The following is a 26,352-nucleotide window of genomic DNA, read 5'->3' on the forward strand; positions in this document are numbered from 1 at the left end:
TTTATTTTTTATGAAGTTATATTGGTTTTCTAACTTGGATTTGACAAGTTAACTAGAATAACTTGATTTAATTTTTATCCTTTATTTTATTTAACTTTTTTTTTTAATTTAATCCTTCAATATTGAGTTGATTTGGAATTGAGTTTTATATTATTTTTTAAATTTATTTTCTATAAGATTATCACAATCTCATGACTCGAGGCGCGATTAGGCTGATTGACTCATGTTTTCTTTTTTTCTTTTTTCTAGTTGAATTTCTTTCAATGTCATTCCACAATATCAGATTGAATGAGAATTAAATTTTATAATTTATTTCAGTTTGTGTTTTACGAAGTTATCTTGGTCTCATGACCTTGGTTACAAGTTTGTCGGTTCACTTGAGTGATTTTTTGTGTCATTTTTAATTGATTTTTTTAATTCAATCCTTAAACATTGTTTTGATTGAAAGTTGAGTTTCATAATTTATTTCGATTTAATTTCTATAGAGTTATTATTGTCTTATGACTTATGTTTGATAAGTTAACTTGAGTTAACTTGGTTTATTTTTTTAGTTGATTTTTATTTTTATTTTATTTTTTAACATTAAGTTGATTGATAATTGGGTTTAATATTTTTTTTATTTGTTTTCTATAAGGTTATTAAGGTTTCATGATCTATATAACGAATTTTGCAGGTTAACCTGAGTTGTTTTAATATTTTAAAAATGATGTTGTCTTTGAGTCGAACTATATTTTTTATCAGGCATATAATTTGTCTTTAAATTTATAAAATTGATAAGGTCACATCAAGTCAATTCTCATATAGTTTAATTTTCTTCTGCTAAAAAATACATTAACAACATTTAGATATTTTTTATATTAACCACGTTGTGTGTGCAATAATTAGCTTTTCTTACTAAAATAAATATAAACTTAATATTAATCACTTGAAGGGTGTTTATTTTTGTGGTGATATCGTGTTTTTGAAAAAAATAATTTTTTTATTTTAAATTGATTTTTTTAATTTTTTAAAATTATTTTAATGTACTATATTAAAAATAAAATTTTAAAATAAAAAATTATTATTTTAATACATCTCAAAATAAAAATACTTTAAAAAATATAACTAAATACACAATTCCAAACACAACCTATTAACCGCAATAATTTTTCTTTCCAAGCTCACGAGTGCAGGGAGCCAAACTACACAGCCGTACCACATAAGCAAAACCCTCTCTTCTCCCCTTCTAAACCCTCTCGATCATTTTTCCCTACCCTGAGACATCAGCTCCCTCGCTCCGCAAACCGCCGAGTCCACTCACTCAAAACTCGTAACTCACACTAACACTAACACTCACACTCACACTCACAGTCACCAGCTCATCTCGATTCCACAGAAACGATGCAAGTCCTATCAAACGCGCGTGGACTCACCAGGATTTTGAAGCCTCAAATTCTCCTCAACTCAGTACCCTCAGATCACAAATTAATCATCTATTCTCAATGTCAAAGCCTCCACTCTTACTCCTCGCGCTCCCTCCCCTCCTCAGGTACTCTTTAGTGATCTCGCATTTACTTATTTATTTATTTTCTTTTTTCTGGTATTTTTGCTTGTTATGAGAAGGATTTTTTCCTATTCCTTTTGGTTTCTGAGAAAATTAATAATAAAATTGGGGAATAAATGTTATTAAGGCATCGTATTATTTTATTTTATTTTTTGCTCAATTTTGATTTTGATTTTATTTATTTGTTTGTTTGTCATATGGTGTAAATAAAATTTTTACAGGAAATTATTGTTTCGCAACGGTGCGAGATGTAATGTACTCTAGGACATCAAAGGGTTCGTTTTGTACTGCGAGTGGTGGAGAGAGCACTGCAACAGGTTTGTTGAATTAATATATTTTTTTTATGCATATATAAAATTTAGTTAAATTTGAAGTTTTAATTATTTTTTTTCTAGTGATGATTGGTTTGTGTTGTTGAATGACAGAGGCTGTGAAGAAGATTTATGATGATATTATTGACTCAGTGAATGTTAGACGCACAATGGCGCCGAATGCATGGTTGTGGTCATTGATTGAGAATTGCAAGACCCGTGAGGATATTAAGCTTCTTTTTGATGCTTTGCAAAATCTCCGAAGATTTGTTAGTGGCTAATCTTGCAGCACCTTTTGTTGTAACTAGAAATTTTTGGTTAATGGGTTTTGAATTTTTTGTTAACGTGTGTATTTGGTATGCAGAGATTGTCAAATCTTCGAATTCATGACAATTTTAATTGCAATCTTTGCCGCGAAGTTACTAAAGCATGTGCTCGTTTGGGTACTGTTGACTTCGGTAGGTGTATGCTGAATTTCTTTAGTCTGCTTTTTTATTTTCAAATTATTAGATTTGCTTTTATTAGTTACATATAACCTTTCAAGCCATGTAGCAAAAATTTGTGTTTTGTTTTGGTGTTTGGAACTGTGAACTTGCTAGGATTTTAAGCATGGTAGAATGATGCAGGAAAGAAGGCCTTGTGGAATCATAATATGTATGGACTGACTCCAAGTGTTGCATCTGCCAACCATTTGCTGGTACTCTTCTATTAAGTTGTCAGATTTTCTTGTTCTTCATGTATTTCTTTTTTCTTTCTTTTCTTTCTTTTTTTGATGTTAAATGATTGGTATTTTTGGGCTGCAGTTGTATGCTAAGCATCATAATGATGTCAAACTCATGGTTGAAGTAATGAAACTTCTGGAAAGGAATCACATCCCATTACAGCCCAGTACCGCAGATCTTGTTTCCAGGTGCATAATTTTGGATTTGTTATAGCTTGTTTCTTCTTTTTTTTTGTGATGTAAACTCCAAATGCTACGAAATAAAAATAGTTTTGTTGATTTATACTCAAATAGGAAGGGTTAATGGCTCAATCTGTCCTTATGTAATGGGGTATTTCTATAATTTGTCTTTAAACCCCTAATTGAGCCAATTTTATCCTTGAATATATGTTAAGTTTCTGATCTATCATTCTGATGAGATCTTCAAGTAATTTGTACTAATTCCAATGAGTTGGCTTGAAAATCTCATCAGAAGGATAGATTAGAAACTCAATGTATATTCAAGGATAAAATTGGCTCAATTAGAGATATAAGGACAGATTGGTGAAATGCCTCATTATATAAGGAAAATTGAGCCATTAACCCCAAATAGGAAAAGACTAGATCTCCAAAGAAAATGTACATTTCAAGTTTGATCATCCTGCAATCTGAAGGGCTAGCACCTCAACAACCCCTCGAGTCTAAAATACTTTTCCATATTAACGTTTCTAGATTATGATTCAGTATTAGTGAATTTAAAACTGTGCAATTGTTCTTGGATCTGTACCATTACACATTCTTTGATAAAAAATATTTTGGACATTACTTAAAGAATCTTGTCTGTGCAAGAGTATTATGTTGCTCTAGTGCTCTTCCAACAATGATTTCACTAACTTATTGGGATTTAACAATTGCAGCATCTGTTACAATTCTGATAATTGGGAGTTGATTTCTAAGTATTCAAGAAAGTTTCTCAAGGCTGGGGTAAAACTGCGCAGACATGCATTTGACCTATGGATGGATTTTGCTGCCAAAAGAGGTCTCTACATCTCTTACTTCTTTTTTCAAATAATTGCCTATGTTTTTCATCCACTTGCCATCAATTTTTGTGGTCACTGTGATTGTTGGTAAGGATTCCAGCTTGAAATACCAACTCCTTTGTTGATATTTTTAGAAAGTAGATGGATTTTCAGAATGCATTTTATCATGCACTTCCCTTGTTTATTACTAGTATAGATTAATTGTTCTGTCTTCCAGTTTTGTAATAAATATTGCTCTCTGTTTGTGAGGCCTGCCTCTGTTTGTTTGTTCTGTGATTTATGTTTGTTCCTTGCCGTTATTGGGATGTCTTTGAGGATGGGAGGTCGTAGTTGAGATATTTCCCTAGCCATGAACTCTAGGCTTTGGTTTTATTTGCTCATACATTGAGCTAGGGTCTTTCTTCCTCTATTTTACTAAGGGCCAGGACAAAATACAAATCAATCTAGGGTGGGTGCATATGTGTAGGTGCATATGTTCAGAGAACAGATGCTCATGTCTTAATTTTCTCATGCTATAGTATGGTTTTGTCAGCTCGTTAGCATGAGAGAATTTCTTTATAGAAACATTCTCTTGTTTGTGTCTGGAGTCTGAATATCATCTCTTACAAAGAGGTTTTTGTCAAAGAACAATCTCAATGCAGTCAAACCTCTGTTTTCCTTTGGTTGAGATTTGAGAATAATACATTCTCTGAAGCCCAGAATTATATATCATTTTTATATAGAATCTGAAGTTCATATTTTACAGGAGATACCGAATCATTATGGAAAACTGAGAAGGTTAGATCTGAGTCGATGAAGCAGCACACTCTTGTGAGTGCGTTTTCATGTGCTAAGGTAATCAACCTTCTGTATCTTTTTCGCATGCATAGTCCAGTATCAAGATTTATTTGATAGGTCAAGTGCAATGTGATCACTCTGTGAATTCATCATTCTTGGCAAAATTACACTGATGCATGGATATTTCTGGTGAGAAAACTTTATCTGAAGTTCTTGAATGGTGCTGTTTTTTTCAGGGTTTAATACTAGAAGGCAAGCCTCTGGATGCTGCTGCTGTTATTCAAGTCCTTGATCAGGTGCCTATCATTGTTCATAGTTTGTATCAGTATCTGTAGACCCATATCCACTCAGTTTCTCCTTGCTGGGAGTATTTTTTATTTTTCTTCTACCAAAAGGAAGGGCTGTTTAACAATAGTTGAAGTTAAAGCTGCTTGGTTGGTAAGTCTGGTAGCTGTCATGGATTCCTAAATTGACATAGATCAATTAAAAACCTCAACAGCAATTTAAGCAGTTTAAATTTTGGTTCAACTGAACATCATAAGGTTAGATGCATTCTTATGCATCAGGGAAAATAATATTGAAAAGTGTTAACGCAGCGAGAGAGGTTTTTTGTACTTTCTTAGCTAGAATACAATGAAAAATAGTTTTCCAACTTGTTTTTGTATGGCAACACTTTTGATCCAAGTCAGTTTCCTTGGATGCAGACATTACCTGACACCAAGAAGTCAGGTGTGGTGGTTGAACTTCAGAAGTTAGTAAATGAATGGCCTATGGCTGTTGTCAAACACCAGAAAGAGGAAAATAGGAAGGTACAGTATTTTCTGATATTTTGTGCATTTATTTTAAAGGGTCAAGTTACACACACGCTTGCGCGCACACATGTTTTTCTTGTAGTATGAGGATTGGGATCTTAGTTTACACTGCTTGTCCTTGTTATTATCTGATCAATCAGGCGATAGCTGCTGTATTAAAATCTGGCATTCCTGCAATGGTTAATGGTCTACCAAACATGGGTGTGGAGGCGAAAGTAAATTTGGAAGACCTAGCAATTAAGGAAGAAATCCCATGCTAAAATGTCTAGGACATGGACAATTGAGCATGGAAATATGAACCTTAAGAGAGAAACAACCGTGTCAGAACTCTGGGAGCAGCAATTCAATAATCACCTCTTTATGCAGGACCAAGCTGGAGCTCAATTGTTAGCATCTCTGGACATGTAACAAAAAATTTGTTATCTTTTCATAACAGTACGTTAAGAATCAATGTTCATACAGTAATTTTCTAAATTCAGAATCGATTGGAGGAACCAAAGAAAGTTTCAGACTAGATTGTTTTGTAGGATATTCATTCGATCTCCATGTTCAAGAGACAATTTTGTAGCTTCTAGTTTATATCTCAGATGAACCTGGCGGTACAGCATTTATGGATGTCCCTCGTCGCAGTCTCTATTCTAATTTTGCTTCTTTTCCTCCTTGTCTTGCCAGTTAGATTTTCTGCTTCTATTGTAAATAATATCCTCTGCCTGAACGCCAATGCTGTATAATCAATATTGCCGAGAATGACATGAGCTTGTGTGTCTTGTATATGGTATTCAAGCAATTTTCTTGTTCTTCAGAAGTGAAGAATGTTATAAAGAGTTGCAGTAAAGCCTGGAGGACTTTTTGTGCCAGTCTATTGGCAGAACCGCATTTGTGACTGCTTGAGTGATGTTTTTTTTTGTTTGCTTGTTTTTGATGGCAGGTGAGGTGGAAAAATAGGGATTTCATTTCTTCGAAAAGGGAAAAAAAGACGAAAGAAGGCACTGAAGCTCAAGAGACTGGTTTGACTTCTTTTATTTTTTTACAATAAGCCACAGTGCAAGGCAGTGGAATTACGAGCATATCAGATGGCTAGTAGTTTAGATTTAGATAACCCATAATTTGGAGCCTAATTAGTTTTCAGTTAAATTGGATAATACATTGCCTGTTCGATCCAATTAGGTTTTCAATGAACTGATTGACTTATCAAATTGATGATCCAGTTTGATTTAGGTCGGGAAGAAAAGAACATAAACAAGAGGAAGAACATGCAGCATTAGGGCAAGTAGCAATTGCATGATTGAGAGGATCAAGCCAGTTCTCCCATATTTGACAAAAACCTTTGACCTCTAAATGTTTCTTGCAGTACAGTCAACAGATATGCATTCCGCTATGCTTCCTAACCACATCCTGATAAAAAGAAATCTCATAACTGATTTATAAGGCTTCAGAAATCAACCTAACTAACATTGCTTTTATAAAGTATACAGCTAGAGGTACAGAGGGAAAACATTATTTTTCCACACATTTTAGCACCGCGGATTACAATAATAATAAACTGTGAATTACAATAATAATAAGTCGTATTGTTTTATTTTTTTTATTTTTTTATTTTGACCCCTTTGTTTTCCTTTGGTTATTAATTTTCTTAAATTTAGTTCTCATACATGATGTGTTTATGAAGATTTAGAGTTTATAACATATTTTAATTTGTCTTTTTATTGGTTATCATGGTATCAAAAAAATATTCAAGATTAGGTTAGCATAAAAACAAAATCACAGTATTGCGATATTATCTATTTTTAAAAAAATTTAGTTAAATAAAAAGTGAAAATATAGTTTTCCCACACTTATTAGCATTGTGGATTACAATAATAATCTATAATGTTTTTTTTTTCATTTGCATTTTGACCCCTTTTTTTCCTTTGACTTTTGAATTTTTTTATTTAGTTCTTATATGATGCATTTATAGGGATTTAGAGTTGATAATATTTTAATTTGTTTTTTATATGGTTATCGCGGTATCAAAGAAATATCTCAATATCGGGTTGGTATCAGAAAAATATATCAGCATCACACTATGATCTATTTTTAAAAATGTTTAGTTAAATAAAAAATTATTTAAAAAAATACATTATTAAAGCTTTTGGAGTTACTGACTCGGTTTGTGAGTTTAACGAGGTAACCCTGGTTGTCCCGGTTCGCAGGTTTGGCAGGATACCTTTTTTTTATTGAACTCGATTATGTGATCGTGTATTTTTTTTATCATATAGTTAAAAAAATAGTTTTGGAACAAAATGTTATTAAATTTTAGAAAGTCCATATGCATGTTGACGGGTTTAACTTTTTTTTAAAATTCATTTTTTTCGATTTTATTTTTCGATATTTGGTTGATTGAGAATTGAGTTCCATAATTTTCTATGATGTTATCGTAATCTTAAAAAAAAGTCTTAGTATTAGTTTGACGCTTAATTTTGTGATTGTCTATTTTTGTTATCATATAGTTAAATAAATAATAGTTTAGAAAAAAAAACAAGTTATTAATCCTAATAGAGTCCATTATCCAGTTTGCGGATTTGACATGTTGACCTAGGTTACCCGGTTCACGGGTTTATCCATCAAACTTGATATGTTTTGTTTTTTTTAGTTTTCGGTCCTTTAATTTTTCTAATTATTTTTTATTTCACTCTTCTTCAATATTGATTAGTTGAGAAATAGAATTCATTGTTTATTTTTTTCTACTTTATATATCACGATCTCAAATAAATGTTTTTTTTTAGAGTTGGTACTCCATTTAAAAGTATCTAATTTTATCATAAAATTAAATAAAAATAATTTACAAAACAACAAAGTTTTAAATCCATTGAAGTCCATAACCCAAGTCGCAGGGTGACCAAGGTCAATCCAATCTGATATCATCTCAATATTAAAAAAGATTAGCGTCTTAAAGTTTTTTTTAAAAGCTATGTCATGTTTTTACCGTTTATCTAAGTTGTTTTTGAACCCATTAAATTTAATGATTCACTTTAGATCAGCTCCTAGATAGTTTAATTCAAAATTCAAGCTAGATAAAAAGCTGAGTTAACAGGTTTCAAGATCATCATGTCAAAAAAATCTCTATATTCTTAATAATTTTTTAAAAAATAATAATTTGATTCCAGCTAAGTAAATGTACATAGTAGTCTATTAAAAAATGATGTTATGCAAAATTGAACTCATTTCTCTTTCAGCTATATCTAAAACAAACTTAAAAAAAATTATATTACTTTAAAAAATAATCATAACCACATTTTTAAACAAATTCTAATCTTCATCCACACGCAGACATACATGCATAAAAGAAACAAGGCGTAAAAACTCATACATTCAAAAAGTGAAGAAATATTTGTTAACATGAAAATCCTCTCTTCTTTTTGTTCAGTACCCTTAATTTCCTCACCAATGATACATCTAATGAAATATTTGTTAAACATGGCATTGCCATGAGTAAGTAGTTGCTGTGATCAGTACTTGCCGACTCCATTTGCATCCAAAATTTCAGACTTGTTCTTTTGGAAGATCCCGAGAATTCTTTTCACCAGACCTTGTCTAGCCATTGCCTGAATCCTGAAAATGGAGACCTCAGTGCTAGAGACCGTTATATTTGTTGACGAATTCCAACTGTTTGATGAATCCTTTTGCCTCTTCAGCCTCTCCAATGTTCTTACCTCCTTTTCAAGTGACTTAATGGATGCAGTTGTTCCACCAACAATCATCTCTCTTGCGGCCTTTTTGCCTTTGAGGAGGTCTCTTTTGGCCTAAGAAATCAAAGAAGTTGACGTATGTTATACATAAAATTAATTAAGAAGAGATGAAGTCTGGGACATGAAGAACGGACCAAACTTGATTTTGTAGAAGTCCAAACTTAAGTAAAAAGGAGTCCATGTACTGCAAATTATATACGTGATTGACCAGCCAAAAGGATAATAATTCCAAGACGAGAAAATGAATGAGGAACAAGAAACAAAGAAAGAGATGGACAGGACAGGACAGAACCTCAGGCAAGAAATTCATAGGGGCCAAAGATTGAAGAATATCGTAGCTGTAACTCATCTTCTGTCTTTGTTTTTCCTTTTCCTTTCATTTTTTACAATAAAATTTAGCATTCTTCATATTTATCTCCTTAATTTACTGTGGATTCAGTAGTCATACTTGGTGGCTAGGCTATTAACTCATTGCACCTGAAAGACTGGATATATGGTGGTAATATATCATTTGCTTAAATTAGGAATAGTGAAAGAAGTCATCGATCTGGAGCCGACCATGGCCTTGTCAGATCTTTTTTAAAAAAGATCTGTAAGAATCCAACATAAAGTCCTTTACACCCAAAATCAAAACGAATCAATGGAGCTAAATGACAGCTACAGCTTGGAGTTCTTTCGATGAAAATGTTATCTTACAGCTACAAACATAAATCGATCAAAGGTGGTCTCTTCTGTTTTGATAAATGTTTTATTTTTTTAATTAAAATAAAATATTTTAGTTTTAGAGTATTTCAGTGTATCAATTATATTGTTTATATATATATATATATATATAATTCAAATTCAACATAAATTAATTATAAATTATGCTATATAAATACAATGTCAAAGTAGTATAATTTTAAATTTTAAAATATTCCTAAATAGTCAAGATTAAATAGAAATTTAACTTAAAATAATTCAACTTAAACAAAATACTAAAATATTATGAAAGTAAAATGTTTTAACACAAAAAACATAAATCAAACCCGGACTTTTTACTTTTAAAAGATAAAAAGGAAGCCACACAAGCTATTCACGTCAAAACGCTACAATAATTAATTCTTGAACAAAAGTAGAGGGAGTTGGAATCTAAGTGTCACATTAAGGTTAATACACAAACACTACCCAATTAGTATTTTTTTAACCCTTAATTAAACTATAAGTTTTGTTTGTTACCCCTTTAAATTCCCTTCAGTTTACTCATTGGGAAACCATGCTTTTTTTAAGATAATAAAAAATAATCTAGTGCTTTTTATATTATAATTGTATTGCAAAATATATTTTTATTGTGATATTAATGGAGAATGATTTTTGATCTCATAACATTTTATAAAAAAAAATATGCAACTCATGTTTTATTCAACCAAAAAAATAAAAGAAATGTAATAATTATTGGTGTCAATAAAGGTTTGTTAGGAGAGGAGAGTTCCATGAAGATGAATTTGCTCTTTCACCATGCTAAAAAAATAGATTAGGTCCATAAATTTATTATTATTGTTTTATTTGATTTGTTTAGATTGATTAAAAATTATTTTGTAGTTGAAAATGGAGTTATTAATACTTATATGGTATTTTTTTGATTTGTTTTAGTTAAAATAAGTTGAAGTTTGGATTTAATTTAATGGTTTTTCAAGACCAAAACGAAACATGTAAAATAAAACCGGAATATTTTGATTAAAATTTATCTAAAAAATTCAGAACATATCAAGATTTAAAATAAGAAAACAATTATTCTGTTCTGTTTTTTAAATTCACACGCAATATTTCAGTTATCCCAACGGAAACGAAACGGAATTGAAAATATGGATATCAACCACACATTTCGTTTTTGAGAGCTGAGGAAGCAGCCATCCCTTGACTTGGGGTACCCTGGGGAGTCATGGTCAAAAAAGGCGCAAAAGAAGACTCACAAAACAACACATTATCGAGGAAGGAAGGAATTCAATGTCCAATATATACAACTTGACAAACCAGCTTAAATACCGGCAGAACTCATCAGGTTGGAGGCATAGCGAGCAGGCAGGAACTAGCCATGCCTAACACTCATCTATACTCACTCTTTGGTTTTTTCCTTCTTGTCCTTGCCGTTAAGTTCTTGCTACCAACAGGAAAAAAGCGCAAAAATCTCCCACCAAGCCCGCCAGCTATTCCAATCATCGGTCATCTTCATCTTCTCAAACAACCCATCCATCGAACTCTTGAGAATCTCTCAAGAAAATATGGCCCAATCGTCTTTCTTCGATTTGGTTCCCGCTCCGTGATTCTTGTATCCTCCCCATCTCTGGCAGAAGAATGCTTCACCAAGAACGACATCAACTTCGCTAACCGCCCTCCCTTTCTAAATGGCAAGCACTTACATTACAACTTCACCACGGTTGCTTCAGCCAACTATGGTGATCACTGGCGCAACCTTCGCCGCATATGCGCAATTGAGATCTTCTCGTCGTCCCGCCTCAACTCCTCTTCGGGCATCCGAAGAGACGAAATCAAGCTCTTAGCACGCAGACTTCAGCAGGTTTCCAACACCGGTTTTGCTAAGGTAGATTTAAGGTCCATGTTTACAGACCTGACGTTTAATATCGTAATGAGAATGATTGCAGGGAAGCGGTATTACGGTGAAGATGTGAATTTAATTGAGGAGGCAAAAAAGTTTAAGGAGACCATGCAAGAGTATGCTGACCTTGGTGGGTTGACAAATCTAGCAGATGTGTTCCCAATCTTCCAGAGTGTTGATTATAATGGATTTGTGAAGAAGTGCGTGGGGCTCAGTAAGAGGATGGATTTGATCTTGCAAGGACTGGTTGATGAGCATCGACGTGACAGGGATAGAAATACCATGATAAACCACTTGCTTACTCTGCAGGATTCTCAACCGGAATACTATACAGAGGACATAATTAAAGGGCTTATTCTGGTGATTGATTAGCCCCAGATCTCATTTTCTAGCTCTAGCTGATCATAGATGATTAACTCTGTATCTAAGAGTCTATATTTCTTCTGCAGATAATGTTGCTCGCGGGGACAAGGACCCTCAGTACATCTTTAGAATGGGCAGTTTGCAATCTGCTGAACCATCCTGACGTGGAAAAGAAAGCAAGAGAAGAATTGGATACTCAGATTGGTCAAGACCACATGGTAGATGAAGCGGATATCTCGAAACTACCCTACCTTCAAAGTGTCATCCTTGAGAGCTTACGATTATATCCAGTTGTTCCACTCCTAGCACCACATATGTCATCTGCAGACTGTACCATTGGAGGATACGATGTTGCAGCTGGTACAATTCTGTTTGCAAATGCGTGGGCTATTCATAGAGATCCTACTCTGTGGAATGACCCAACAAGTTTTAAGCCTGAGAGATTTGAAAACTGGAAATCCGAAGCATACACGCATATGCCTTTCGGGATGGGAAGGAGAGCTTGTCCCGGGGAGGGGCTGGCACAGAGAATAATGGCCATGACACTGGGCTCGTTGATTCAATGCTTCGAGTGGGAGAAGGTTGATGGAAAGGACATCGACATGACTGACAAGATGCACACACTCATGTGCAGAGTAGAGCCAGCTGAGGCCATGTGTAGAGTGCGCCCAGGCATGGTTGATCTTCTCTCCTAGTTTTTGCGGTTTAACCTAGATTTCTCAATGTATTTTACAAACTATTCCTTCTGTTTTAAAAAATATTAAATAAATATTTTTTTGTGATGATTTCGATTAAATTAATAAATGACCAATTTAATATATTTTTAATTAAAAAACATTTAACATTTGCCGAGAATGTTCCTGCTATATAGCAATTTTAGTAAGTATTAATCGTGAGTTAAACCTCTTGGCGTAGGAATTGCCAAGGAATCTCTTATCATATTATTTTGAGGTTGTACCAAGAAATTCGGATTGGAAGTCGCGGGGAAGGGGACATTACAATCATGGACAAAGACAATATTAATATCAAGACAATTAAGGGTTTGTTGGAATAGTAAAAATATACGTAAATTAATCTAGATATCTATATTAATTTAAAAATAAATATTAATATAAAAAATAAGTCAATATTAGATTAGCAAACTATACAATTACAAAACTATATTTTTTTTAGTTTAACGGAGGTGTCCGGGTCAGCTTACGCGCATCTCAACTAATTTTATAGGCCTACCACCATCTAGATTTTTTTTTCTTACATTATAAAAAAAATAAAATCTTGCTATCAATATCAACAATGATGTAAACTAGCCTTTCAGATAGCAACGAGTTCTTGTATCTGATTGGATAATGGAGTTGAATTTTCAAACTTTTGAACATTGATTTGTATGAAAAAATGTCAAATGGAGGTGACAGTCCACCCACTCCCATTTGATTAGTTGAAAATGGTACCCCCTAGACCGAGCTAAATCTTGGAATATTAATTACATTAATTGAGTCTGTCTATCTAGCTAGCTAACCTTTTAAAATTACGCGTCTTATTGTAACCTAAAAAATTCCCCAGTGTATCCTACCATAAATACACAGAGGGCTAGATCAATATGGATGGGGAGGGCTAGATCAACACTTTTCTAAGCCTCCTGGACCCAATTGTGATAAAATTGTTTCTGAACACTCAATCAACAATCCCTATATGATCGTTGACTCACTAATTGACTGCTACAGATCTTGACACATGCAAGCACAGATCTTATAAATTAAGCATTGAGAGTTGAGGCATTACAGTGACCGTTTATTACAGTGACCGTTTGTTTTCGTGGTTGTGTTTGCTGTTGAAGCAAATTAAAGAAAATTGGTGTTTGGTAATAAATGAAATTTGATTTACTGTCTGTGGATCCCATCACTAATGAAAAAAACTAGTGTTTATCGATCTGGTCAGAGCTAAATAAATTAAACAGGGTCTGACTCAGTAAAATAAAAAAATTATTTTTTATTTTTGTAATTGTATTTTATTTGAAAAACTAGTGTTTAAAAAAACTAAATTTTATTTTTTTTATTTTTAATTGTGTTTTATTTGAAAAACTAGTGTTTAACATTATAAAATATCACTATATAAATTAGACGAAGATCGCTTGATGACATAGCATTTGCAGAATTTCATTGCAATCTCAATTTTGTTCTTGATTATGTTTTACCTGATGTTGTTGCGCGCTTAAGAAACCAAGAAAACTGTAGTTATTGTCGGATGTATTTCATTCATGATGGAATTGTAGATAGTTTAATGGAACAATAAAAATTATTTTATATAAAGTTTTACTTATTTCATGATATAATAACAGTAGTTACATGTACAATATTTAAATTAAAAACCATCAATATTAACATGTATTTTTTAAAATTATTTTATAACCTCAATTTGAAAAGCATTTTTAACCAAACAAATTAAACTACTTTTTGTTCAACCTCAATTTCAACTATAATTTTAACCAAACATATATAAATACCACACCAACCTCAACTAAAAATATTTTTTATAAAATAATTTTTTTCATACAATACACAGAGGAAGGACGTGAATTAAAAGAGGTTTTATAATATTAGATTACAAACAAGGTCCAAAGATTCACTGGGATTTCTTGAGAAGCCGCAAGGAAGTGATGCCGACAAGCAAGAGGAACAAGATGGAACCAAGCAGAGAAAGGGCAATAGAAACTGCAACCTGGTTGCAAAATCTCCCAAAAACATTGCACACTTTGGTCCACCTCACGTGCGAATTCCCTTGGTAACCCATCAGACCAATGGCCAAGGCAGCTCCGTTACTGGAAAACAGCATTGCCACCATCAGCAGGTCAAGAACGACGACAATGGACATTATCACCTTCTTCCCACTCACGGCGAGGACTAGGGAGAGAGCTGCATATGAACATGCTATCGCATTTGATGCAACGGAATACCTATCAAACAGAATACCCGCATAATTCTCCAAAACAGTAAAAAGGCCTCTTTATATATATATATATATATATAAAGAAACTCAAGTTGAATTGCTCAAGAACAAGAATAGATGCAGGCTGTTTTACGCAAATCTCACTCGACAAACGATCATTATGCAATTGAGTCCTCTACAATCACCTGGACGGAGCCAGGAAATTTATTCTAGAGAGGCAAGAAATTAAATCTTGATAATTTTAGTTAAATGATGGGTGGCTCCACTGCATGCGCCAAATAAATTCTTTTTATAAAGACATAATATTAATGAGTTTTTTCGGGCCATACTAGCCCTCGTCAGTACCCTCATCGCTCCGATTTACATTAATGACTCAAATCTTGTATTAATCATAGTCGTAAATCTTAACCTGGCATATCAACTTTAGCTTCACAATTATAGTTTTCATGCCCAATCTGCTGATCGATCTGGTTCAAGACTCAAGTTTTGAGTTTTAACCGGATTACCGGATCAATCAGGTCAATTTTTTTAAAAAATAAAAATGATGTTTTTGTAAAAAAAATAAAAATCAATAGATTGTAACAGAATTTTTTATCGGGTCTTGCCAGGTCACACCGAATTTTTTCTTCCTCTATTTTTTCTTCAACTAGACCCAGTTCTAACACCAGATCGGCCGGGTCCCGAACCAGGTTTTAAAAACTACGTTCACAACTATAATTAATACAGTATTTGAGTTATTGGTGTAGATAAAGGTGTAAAATTTAGATTGGTCTGGTAGGTCAATTCCAGATCTGATTCAAGTTAAAAAAATAAAAAAATTATTAAATTGGTTCAATAAAAAAGTCTGTTGACCTAATAATTCCAGATCTGATTCAAGTTAAAAAAATAAAAAAATTATTTAATTACTTCAATAAAAAACTCGGTTGATCTAATCACATGAGGATTTTTTTTCTTTCATGTTAGCAAAAATAGATAATAAATCAAGGTCGTCATGGTGATTAAAAACACATGAACCAAATAGAAAGATATAATTAACTTGGAAGAGAGAACTTACGTAAAGGCAGGCAAGTAATGCCACCTTGCAGAGACAGCAAGGTTAATCGCTGGCAGGGTATCCACAACCTTAATTGGAACAACCTTGGTCTGCTTGTCTACCCCAAGAACTATAGCAGCAGCCAGAGTCAGCACCAAGGCTAAAACTCGTAGAAGCAAGTCACACGTCCTTGCTCCTTCACTTTGGCTCGCCACTCTCCTCTCAAGCCCATCCATTACAGGAAGACTGGCCTTGTTTTGGCTCTCCATGCTAATAATGACTACGTACGTACAATCTAGCCTGGCCTTGAGAGAGAGAACAATAGAGGGTGAGCTAGCAGGGTCTCCAAAGGGAGCTCGATCGATCGAGCACTAGGAAAGGAGGAGGGGCATTAAATAGAGTGTGAACCTTGGTCAGGTAGGAAAGCGTGAGAGAGACAAAACCTAATACATGCTTGGCGTCGCTGGCGTGAATTAAGAAGGAAGTGGAGGGCATGGGGTCGATGGATTGTGCCCAAGTCTCGTAGGCAGTAGGGCAGAGAAAGGAGGCGATTTAATGTGGAATTAATGGTGTCTATAAGATATAGACAGAGATGTACAAGCTGGTCTTCCACGGACACGTCTCAGAAGATTTGTGATCTGTGCGAGGCAGTCAGTGGAGCCATTCTCCCACTCGTTGAGAAATCCTGTCAATATTATTTTTGCCGGAGATGAGAAGATGTGTGACAGTCTAGCGGGAAACGATAACCTAATTCTATTAATTGCACCGTTCATGTAATGTCACGAAATCTTCTTAATTAAAATTCTAGTTGTTCTCATCTGATAAACTAATCCTCAAAAACCACACGATTTTCCGGTTGTCGTTATTTGAAATTATTCGAAATTATTGTAGTTATTTTTTAAAATATTTTTTATTTAAAAATATATTAAAATAATATTTTTTTTATTTAAAATTTTTTATATCAGCATCAAAATGATCGAAAAATATAAAAGAAAAATACTAATTTGAAGTAAAGAAAAAAATAAAAAAATTAATTTTTTTAAATATTTTTAAAATATAAAAACAAACCGGAATTACATTGACGGCGAAAACCCCTCTCCTCCCTCCCTCCTTATATATTTATTTCTTTTTAACAATTTCATATTTGGTTTCCTAGATCGATGTTCTTAGATATTCAAATAATTGTAAGTTTTATATCATCTGATTTTGTTTGGTTTTTCATCCTTGGTTTTCGAGATTTTTTATTTATTTATTTATTTATTAACGTCGGCTGCGTGTTTATTCAAGGACCAATCGTGTATTAAAAAATAGACTTGCAATTGTGAGGAGGTCTCAAGTGATGAAGTCATTGGATTCTTCTATCCATATGGCCTAGTTGGGCAACATTTTCTCCCATTATCAAGTGGTTGCAAGAGATTTCAAGTGCATGGGTACCCGTGACAGTGATAATATTATTTTTAAAAGTGTATTTATTTTTAATAAAAATACATTAAAATAATATATATATATATATATATATATATATATTAAAATTTATTTTTGGTATATCTAAACAATAAAAAAACATATAAAAAATTAATTTACAAAAAATAATCAAAATTTAGCGAAATGATTGTGGCTCCACTCGACAAAGATACACTGACATGTATAGAAAAAAGTCTTTATGGACACCTTAAAAGAGAAAAAATCAAAATTGTAATAGTAATGTATTATCATTAATATTAAAGAAATTGTATTTTTCTATGAAAAAAAATATTAATTACAACCATGAGTCTCATTCATAATTTGTAGTTTTCTCTTTCACAATTATTACAAATTATGTTGACAGGCTCCATTGCTGATAATAAATAAATACGTTTATGATAATATAATCAACTATACATATGAAATAACTAAAATTATATCATCTTATAGCATAGAGTACATGATTGGTTTGTTATGAAAGAAACATTCCAAGGCCCTGTTTGTTTGCTGAAAAGTAATTTTGGTTGGAAAGTAGTTTTTTTGTTTTAAAAGTGGTTTCCTTGAAAAGTAAATTTCTAGAAAGTGAATTATTTTTTGATATTTGGTAGTGTCATATAAAATAAGTTGGAAAATATTTTCTAGTGTTTAGTTTTGTCATGAAAAATAAGTTGAAAAATATTTTCTAGTGTTTAGTTATGTCATGGAAAATGAGCTGAAAAATAACTTATTAATATTTTTTTTCAAGTTTATTAAAATAATAAGGAACAAATATTACAAATTAAAAAATTGAATGAAAATGAAATTGATAAAAAAAAATCTAATTTCATAAATTATCTCAAATAAAATAAATAACAATCAAAATAATGGAGATCAAATTTAACATATAAAAAAATTAAAAGATAATGAAATTAAAATAATAATAATTACAATTTCATAAATTATTTCAAATAAAATAAATAACAATCAAAAGAATGAAAATCAAATTTGATAGATAAAAACTTTCAGTTAAAAAAATAATAAGAGACAAGCAAATAACAATAATAAAAATGATGATCAAAGTTAATATAAAAATCAAATTAAATAAAATTCTAAGGGGTGAAATTAAAAAAAAATATATATATATATAGCAATCAAAAGTTTTAGGACCAAATTTATTATAATCAACAAATAATATGATATTTTTAATTTTTTCATAACTTCTAGAAAGTGTTTTCCGCCCAAAATAAAAGAAAAACACTTTTCTGGAAACCAAGCCAAAAATGTTTTTGACTGGAAAATATTTTTCATTGACCAATTTTTCTAATGACAAACAAACACAAAAAAAATTAAAAATTAATTTTTAGGAAACCACTTTCTGCCAAGCAAATGAGGCTCAAGTCAGAACTTTTAATAAAAAAAAATTATTAATACAATTTATTATTTTACGTTAAGGTTGATGTTGTGATCGTTGAATAGATAAATAGAGATTTATAGAAAATTAATCTTTTGTTCTCGTCTTCTTTATCTTGGTAATGCAATGCATTGTATTCTTTATTTGAAAATAATTGAAAATATTTTTTTATTTTTAATATTAGCACATCAAAATTATTAAAAACACATTGAAAATAATAAAATTAATATTTTTCAAAGTAAATGTATTTTTTAAAATCATTTAAAAGAAAAACCTATTGTACTCCCAAACAACATAGAATATAATAATCTCTTAGGCCTAATCATAGTTATCAAATCTGATCTAGGGGTTGATCCGACCAAGGAGTCGGGTCCTAAGTTACATGATTTCACTCGGGTCAATCCGCATGAACCCGAAAAAATTAAAAAAATATTTGAAGTTTTAATATTTTATAAAAAAATAAGAAACAATCCATTGAATATAGGCTATACATGTTATAAATAATGAAATTTAAAATATTATTTCAAAATATTTTTCATTCCATATTGAAAAGATACTATGTTATCCTTCTAAGTTGATGTATTTAAACCAAAAAGGTTTTTTATTCCACATTGAAAAAACATAATTTTTTTTCTTGTGAACATAGAGTATATATATTAAAGAGCTTCAAATTCCACATTAAAAAAATAACCTTTTTTCTTGTGAACAAACAGTATATATACTAAAGGGTTTCAAATCACACATTGAAAAAATTTAATATTTTTCTAGTATTTATATAATAAACTTTGAAAAGGGTTAATAACCAACTAAAAAAATATGAAAAAGGGGTCTCTAGCTAGGAAAAAAACACATTAAAAAAAAGGTCTTTATCAGGTTTTACCGGGATGCCCGGGTCATAAGTCGACTCGGCGGGTCGACCGGGTTTGATCATTTTTTTACTCTTGCCGGTATTTCACCTTACCTATATTGGTCCAGCCACTGGGTCAACCGATCGGGCCAATTCGGGTTTAATAACAATGGTCCTAATGCACACTACCAGAATTAATAGTTTTACCAACAAATTTTTTTGTCGATATTTACACTAACAATCCATCGGTAAAACATTTACTGACAGATTTACAGACAGAAATCATTCATCAATAATGTCATTTCTGTAGGTAAAAAAAACAACGATGGTTTTATAGATGAAAAATGTGTGCCAAAAAAATTACCCGTTTTAATACACCGACGGTAGTTCCGTCGGTTATTGGTAGTGGCATTTATTGTTAATTTATTCAAACCCTCTGTAAAATACCGACAAAATAATTTCATCGGTGATGTAACAGTATTGTAGTGGTATATGGATTAAATTGTTCCCTTAACCTTTGAAATATATCGACGGATTGTGTCTGTCGGTATATCCGTTTGTAATAATTAAAAAATAGATGTTTTTTTTAAATCAATCTTTTGAACAAAAAAATAAAATAATTAAAAAAATAAAATTGTATAAAATTGAAATATGTAAAAATAAACTTGAATAATATAAAATCCAAATATTCATTACAAATTTATATTCATTACAAATTTATATGTTCAAATAAAAATTAAATTATAACAATGACGACACTGGAGGAGGAGAATGAGGAGGCTAGTCGTTCCCGGGACCATACGGCCAAAAAAAGAGCGTACACGTACCACCCATCTGTGATCTCATGTCCATGACCATTTAGTGGAGTTGTTCATAATCCACCGAGAGTCGTTCATATTTTTCAGTGAGATGAGTCGTATGTTGTTGCAAGGCGAACTTCTGTGACTAGGTACTTGATATCGATTGCAAGCTCCTAGCGGTTGAGACAATACGGGCCGTTCGCAAGTTCTCGGTCGTAGTGTTGAAGAGTTCGTACACCCAATTTGCACCAGATGATCTTGCCTCCATCCACAAATTCGAATCGAAATCCGAGTGGGTAGAAGGATCATCCCTATATCTTTCTCTCAACCGACTGTTATATGTCTTCTGGAAATAAAAACCAAAATCATCCAATTCAATTCAAGAAAATAAAAACTTATGATAGAAAATGGTTGAATGAACATACCACAAAGTGTTGAGCGCGGTTGTCGACGAACTGTTGCATCCCTTTTTGGTGGTCTTCATTCTGCACATGTGTCTCCACAAAAAAGCTCTATTGGGCTCGGCTCACGTCCAAGAGTCGTAACCTCTTAGAAAACAAATGTTGCAAATTAAATATATTTATAAATAACAACAAATTAATTAAAGATAAATGTGATTAAAATCAATTTTACCATCTGTTTCGCATGCGAAACGAAAGGAACGGAGCTGCCGGTGTGCGTGGTAATCGAGTCATGAATTTACCTACTCCAGTTCCCCGTACTGGACTACGAGCGTTGTGTGAAACACTTGGATGTCACGTGCTGAATATATTCCACACATGTATCCTCCAGGATGTATGGCGGCATGAAATCCTTCCAAACAGTCACGTCATTCCAGCTTGGTAGAGCGTTTTCTCTGGCATATTTTTTAGGTTTTTTTGCACTTCATAAAAAAAATCACACAACCTACATGATACAAATGTATTCTATATCAGTTAATGACAAATAAAATTTTAATATTTAAAATAAAAAATAATTATCGTATTGTTTTCGTTGTTACCTAGTTGAATCGTGATTCTCTCAAACCCTATTGCAACATTGTCATTTTCTCTATCCCATTCAACTTTACCCTTGCATTAACAATTTATAAAAAATAAATCAATAATCTAAATAAATTAAAGGCATTTACATGAAAAATACGATAATTAACACTAACGTGAAATCTAGAAAACCATGCATCGACATGAGGTTTCCAATCAGGATGTTTGGAAACCTGACTCCATTGAAACAATGGAATCTCCATCGACAATTTAAATGTCGATGTTATTACCCGGGGGGGCTTAATTTTTATAAACCTGAAAATCGATAAAATTAATGAAATATTAGTTGTTCATAAATTGTTAAACACAAACAAACTCAAAGCAAAACAAACTTACATTGAAAGGTCGTCTTTTCAATGCGCCTCATACTTGCAGGTGAATGGATCCCCCCGTGAAGGGACACCGCCTCTACGTTGTGGAATAACACTGGAAGAGGCAGCGTCATGAGTCGATGCAGGTAGCTCTTCTTGATCGGCACCCAATGACATGTTGTCATCAAGGTTGTTAAAATCGCGATTTTAACACGGCATGGAAAATGCAAAACAAACTCGGATCGTAAAAACGGATCGTAAAATCATAAAATCATAAGAAATTTTAAAATACATTAACAAAAAATAATTCAATTCAATTCAACTGTCCATTTATACTGTGAGTGTGGAAAGAAATAATCAAAGTCAACATAAGAAGTAGTTAAAAGGGCAAATCCAAACTTAGTCATCCTCAATACAATTAATTAGTCATGGCCTTCATTTTGAATCTTCTCCTACTGGTTCTAGTCGTATATGCATGGTTTAGATAAAAGAAATATCCTGACTTCCACCTTTAAAAAATAATTAGAGGATTATCCTCCACTCTTTGATGAACAACAATTTCTTCTTTCCTTAGATAACTGGAATTGCATGCGCCATGGTGTTACATGTAAATATCATTAAAATTGCATATTAAGAAATTTGATAAGTGTTATAGTAAGCCTGTAACTTAACTATACAGTTTAATACAAAGGGAAAAAACGGGAAAAGACATAGAATTTATTTATTTATAGTCATTTATGATTATTATTTCTAACGCTTTGAAAAACTAAAGAATTCAAACCTTTCCTTTTTGTAAACTAAAACTTTAGACCTTTTCCTTTCATAAGGCATATATATGTGATAGCAGCAGCCAAACGATTGATAATGGAAAAGTTTACAAGAACACATATGTGAGACTAAGTTTGGACTCCACACTCCACAGTATAAAAGGACAGAAAAACATTCAAAATCATTCCATCAATTCCATTTAATTCATTCCATCAATTCAATTCAAGGGACAAAAAAACATTATAAATATACAAATTACAGGACCGGAAAAATTAACATACAATTACAGGGCAAAATCAAAAGTTGTAATTATAGGGGAATATACAATTATAGGGAAAAATCAACTATTGCAATTTTACATTTTAAAGGCAAAATCAACTTACGGTGAAGAGGAGCCATTGATGATGAAGGCTGAACAGCTGCCAGTGAAGAGGAGCGATGTCGCCTACTGCTGTTGATGAAGAGGAAGTCGTCAATTGTTGATGATGGGAAAGAAAAGAGATCATTGCCGGCATGCCACTATTGATGAAGATTGAAGAGGAAGCCTTGAGTTGTTAAGGAGATCGTCGCCGCTGTTGATGAAAAGGAAGCCGCGACCGCGAGCACTGATGACTGGAGTGGTGACTAGAGTGAGGAAAGAGAAGGAGTGAAAACTGGACCGTGACCGTGACCGTGATTGTCGCCGCTTTTGTGGTTGCCGGTTGGTTAATTAGAGAAGGGGATTAGGGATTTGTTCGGTGAAAAGAAGGAGATGGACTGATTTGTTCTGTCAACACTATTATATTATCATTTATATTATCATTTCAAGTAAGTGAGTTGGTTGAACCAACTCACTTACTTAAAAGATATCATCTTCGACATTTGAGTTATCGTTCTCATCTTAAACAACCTTGACACGACCCCTGGGTTTGGTTTTCAATATGGATAACCAATCAACTCTTGAACGATCCTTTTTAAAGGAATTGGTGTATGTGTTGTCGCGGGTGCGCGACGTCGCGGCGATCGTCCACCCTCAAATGGGTAGGGGTATATATATATCTGGTAAATATAGGGAGACAAGGAATTCTTTGTCTCTTAGCAGTGAAAAAAAAGGAATGGGAGTCGCCACCTAGTATTTTGGTCACTAGGAACCCTAACTGGTCTTAGAGATCGGGCACGGGAACTGGTTGCGTAAAGGGAAGGTATTAGCACCCCAAATACGCCCTACCTAAGGTAAGCTGCATTGTTTATTTGCCTGATAAAATTCAAGGTCTCGTTGTGTTTCCTAGTTGTTGGTCCGTCTATGGTTCAAGAAAAGTCCTCCTCAATAAGGAGGTCCTTATCTTATCGGGTAAAACCTAACCGTTCTAACGTCTATGTATTTTGGTCCGTCTATGGTTCAAGAAAAGTTCTCCTCAATAAGGAGGTCCTTATCTTATCGGGTAAAACCTAACCGTTCTAATGTCTATGTATGTTGGTCCGTCTATGGTTCAAGAAAAGTCCTTCTCAATAAGGAGGTCCTTATCTTATCGGGTAAAAACTAACCGTTCTAATATCTATGTAAAAAAACCATATTTTTAATATCAGGAATACGTTTTATGCATAAATTCATAATCCCAAATACTAAAAGAAGACAAAAAGATTTTTTTAGAATTTTTGAAATATTGGCCTAGTTCTCATGGCTTGAATAAACTGGTTATTAAAGCCAAAATGCATGCTAATACATATATCGTTTTGAAATTTCTTTTGTTGTGTGAAAATATGATGTTATAATATTTATATATATATATATTGGAGAGACTAGGCCGTATGCATGAAAACATTTTAAATTTATTTTATTTTTTTATGTCTTGACGAAAACCGGGTATTTTAATACCGGATTTGTATCTTTACAGTATAAAAATACAAACCGATATTGGTCAAAATACAGTAATAAAATTACATAAAATCATATATTTTTTGAAATAATTTTTTTGAAGAATTTTTGTTCGAACGGTCCAGACCCGACCCAAAAGGAAACTGGGTCGAAATCAGCCCAACATAAAATGGGCCTGGTTTCTACAGGGCTGGACTCAGCCCAGCAGCATGGGCTGGGCTGGGGTTCCAGCCCAAAAAACAGTAAACGGGGTCACTGTACATCGAGGGTACTGTCCACGCATAGTAACCGGGGGTACTGTACATCAGGGGTACTGTACATGCACAGCAACCCGTTTATTAATTAGCTGGTTACTGTGCACATGTACAGTAACCGGCTAATTATTTTCTTGCTTGCAGAACGTGCACAGTGCACGTTCTGCAATGCAAGAAGATGAACAGTAAAACGAGATAAGGGGCAGAGGGCTGACCTGTGGTGGCTCTGAAGGCGGTGCTGCTGGCGGTTGCTGACCGGAGAATGGTTTGGACGGTGGTGAGCTTTTCTTCCCTTTCTTCACTGTGTTTCCCTTACTCTGTTCTTCTCTGCTTCTCCTTTCTTCTTCTGTTTCTCACGGTGCTCTTCCCTCTCGCGGTGGTTCTGCTGTTGTTTGGCAGCTTTGATGGTGCTGGTGGCAATGGAGAGGACGCCCGATGACAGCAGCTGTTTTCTTCTTCTTCTTCCCCGTGTAGAGGCGTAAGTTGCTGCTTTTTCTTCAATGGTGCTGCAACGGGTGGGAGGAAGATGATGAGCTGAGGAAGGCTGGCTATGGTGCTGGTGGCCGGTTTGGCGGTGGCATTGATGCGGCCTTCTTCCCCCTCCCTGCTGTTTCGGCACTGCTTCTTCTTTTTGTTTCCTTTGCTCCCTCTGTCAACAACTACTCTTCCCTCTCTACAGAAGCTTCAATGGAGGTGCAAGTGGTAGGGAATGGCTGGGATGAAGCTGGTGGTCGGTGGCTGAGGGAGCCCGGTGACAGTAACTGTTCTTTCCTCTCTGCAGCAGCTCCCTCCCTTCCGTTTTTTGCTTTCTTTCCTCTTTCTGGTGTTTCCCTCTGTCAGCAGTTCAGGGGAGGTGGGAAGGTGAAGGTAACAAATCAATGGTGTTGGCAGTGTTGGTGTATTTGTTATGTTTCAGAGCTTCCCCTGTTTTCTCCCCTTCTTTTCCTATCTCGTTTCCTCTCTTCCTCTGTTTTTTCCATTTTCCCCCCTTGCTCTTTGCTGTGTTGGGTGCTATTTATAGAGCAAGTGAGTGTGGCTTTTGCTGTTGTGCATGGGAGCGGGTCTCGCGGCGGCTGGTCGGCCATTGGGTGCTACTGTCGAGGTTCGGCTCCAACGGCATGAGAGGGCCCGGCGAAATTCAAACAAAAGCCCCTTTTTCCTTCTTCCCCGCTGCATGTTCGGGGCAAGAAGAAAAATGAACAGTATTTCGGTCTCTACCCCCCATAGTTGGCCGTGTGTTTCACTTCAGTCCTTGGTCTCTGATTTATGCAATTTGACCCTCAATTGAGCAACAAACTTTCAATTTCTTCAATTTAGCCCCTGATTTAACCAAATCAACTCTCAAAAATTATAATTTGACCCCAGAACTTTAATTTCTTCCAATTAAAGCCTAAATTGACTTAAAAATAAATTTTTCTTGCCATCAAATCCCCTATAAATTCATTTTAAAATCCAATTAAGTCCATAAACATCTAAATTTGGGCTTTTCTCCTCAAATTCCAAATTTTCCTTCTCAACAGGGCTCTCCTCCTTCAAGAATATACTATCAAAAATCCAATCTTTGTATTTTTAACCTCATTGACCAATTTTCCGACTATTTTCTGAGCGCTTCTGCCTCATGTTATTTTTTCTTAACCTCCTTTGGCTATATATATATATATATATATATATATATTGTGGGGGACCCAAAAATGGGTTACAACAGATGCCCCCTCTTTATAATGCTTACGGAGCAGGGTTTTTGCGCAGTAAGTTTTATAAAGATAAACCCAAAACG

General features: G+C 33.6%; 3 protein-coding genes across 3 annotated transcripts; 2 read left to right on the forward strand and 1 right to left on the reverse strand.

The window, feature by feature from the left end:
• Positions 1-1,144: 1,144 nt before the first annotated feature.
• LOC133704560 (uncharacterized) lies at positions 1,145-5,798 on the forward strand. The gene is made up of 11 exons (XM_062129417.1): positions 1,145-1,528; positions 1,765-1,860; positions 1,969-2,123; positions 2,219-2,312; positions 2,481-2,551; positions 2,658-2,764; positions 3,472-3,593; positions 4,340-4,428; positions 4,608-4,667; positions 5,076-5,180; positions 5,324-5,798. Exons 1-11 carry the CDS (start codon positions 1,381-1,383, stop codon positions 5,441-5,443), a joined length of 1,167 nt encoding a protein of 388 aa, XP_061985401.1. The 5' UTR covers positions 1,145-1,380; the 3' UTR covers positions 5,444-5,798.
• A 4,981-nt stretch (positions 5,799-10,779) lies between these two features.
• Positions 10,780-12,652, forward strand: LOC133704200 (cytochrome P450 81E8-like). Its single transcript, XM_062128981.1, has 2 exons — positions 10,780-11,867; positions 11,957-12,652. Exons 1-2 carry the CDS (start codon positions 10,986-10,988, stop codon positions 12,563-12,565), a joined length of 1,491 nt encoding a protein of 496 aa, XP_061984965.1. The 5' UTR covers positions 10,780-10,985; the 3' UTR covers positions 12,566-12,652.
• Positions 12,653-14,380: 1,728 nt separating this feature from the next.
• On the reverse strand, positions 14,381-16,585 carry LOC133704775 (CASP-like protein 1E1). The gene is made up of 2 exons (XM_062129746.1): positions 15,868-16,585; positions 14,381-14,820 (listed from the first exon to the last, which is right to left on the reverse strand). Exons 1-2 carry the CDS (start codon positions 16,113-16,115, stop codon positions 14,490-14,492), a joined length of 579 nt encoding a protein of 192 aa, XP_061985730.1. The 5' UTR covers positions 16,116-16,585; the 3' UTR covers positions 14,381-14,489.
• Positions 16,586-26,352: the final 9,767 nt, after the last annotated feature.

Source organism: Populus nigra, chromosome 10 (genome assembly GCF_951802175.1).
Source record: "Populus nigra chromosome 10, ddPopNigr1.1, whole genome shotgun sequence".
Lineage (NCBI taxonomy): Eukaryota > Viridiplantae > Streptophyta > Magnoliopsida > Malpighiales > Salicaceae > Populus > Populus nigra.

Excerpts from the sequence above, each read along its gene's own strand:
- LOC133704200 (XM_062128981.1), top strand. The coding sequence starts at position 10,986 with ATGCCTAACACTCATCTATACTCACTCTTTGGTTTTTTCCTTCTTGTC. Across the intron at positions 11,868-11,956 it reads TAATTAAAGGGCTTATTCTG|ATAATGTTGCTCGCGGGGAC; the intron begins GTGATTGATTAG and ends TTTCTTCTGCAG.
- LOC133704560 (XM_062129417.1), top strand. The coding sequence starts at position 1,381 with ATGCAAGTCCTATCAAACGCGCGTGGACTCACCAGGATTTTGAAGCCT. Across the intron at positions 2,124-2,218 it reads TGCAAAATCTCCGAAGATTT|AGATTGTCAAATCTTCGAAT; the intron begins GTTAGTGGCTAA and ends TTTGGTATGCAG. Across the intron at positions 2,313-2,480 it reads TTTGGGTACTGTTGACTTCG|GAAAGAAGGCCTTGTGGAAT; the intron begins GTAGGTGTATGC and ends AGAATGATGCAG.
- LOC133704775 (XM_062129746.1), bottom strand. The coding sequence starts at position 16,115 with ATGGAGAGCCAAAACAAGGCCAGTCTTCCTGTAATGGATGGGCTTGAG. Across the intron at positions 14,821-15,867 it reads CATTACTTGCCTGCCTTTAC|GTATTCCGTTGCATCAAATG; the intron begins GTAAGTTCTCTC and ends TCTGTTTGATAG.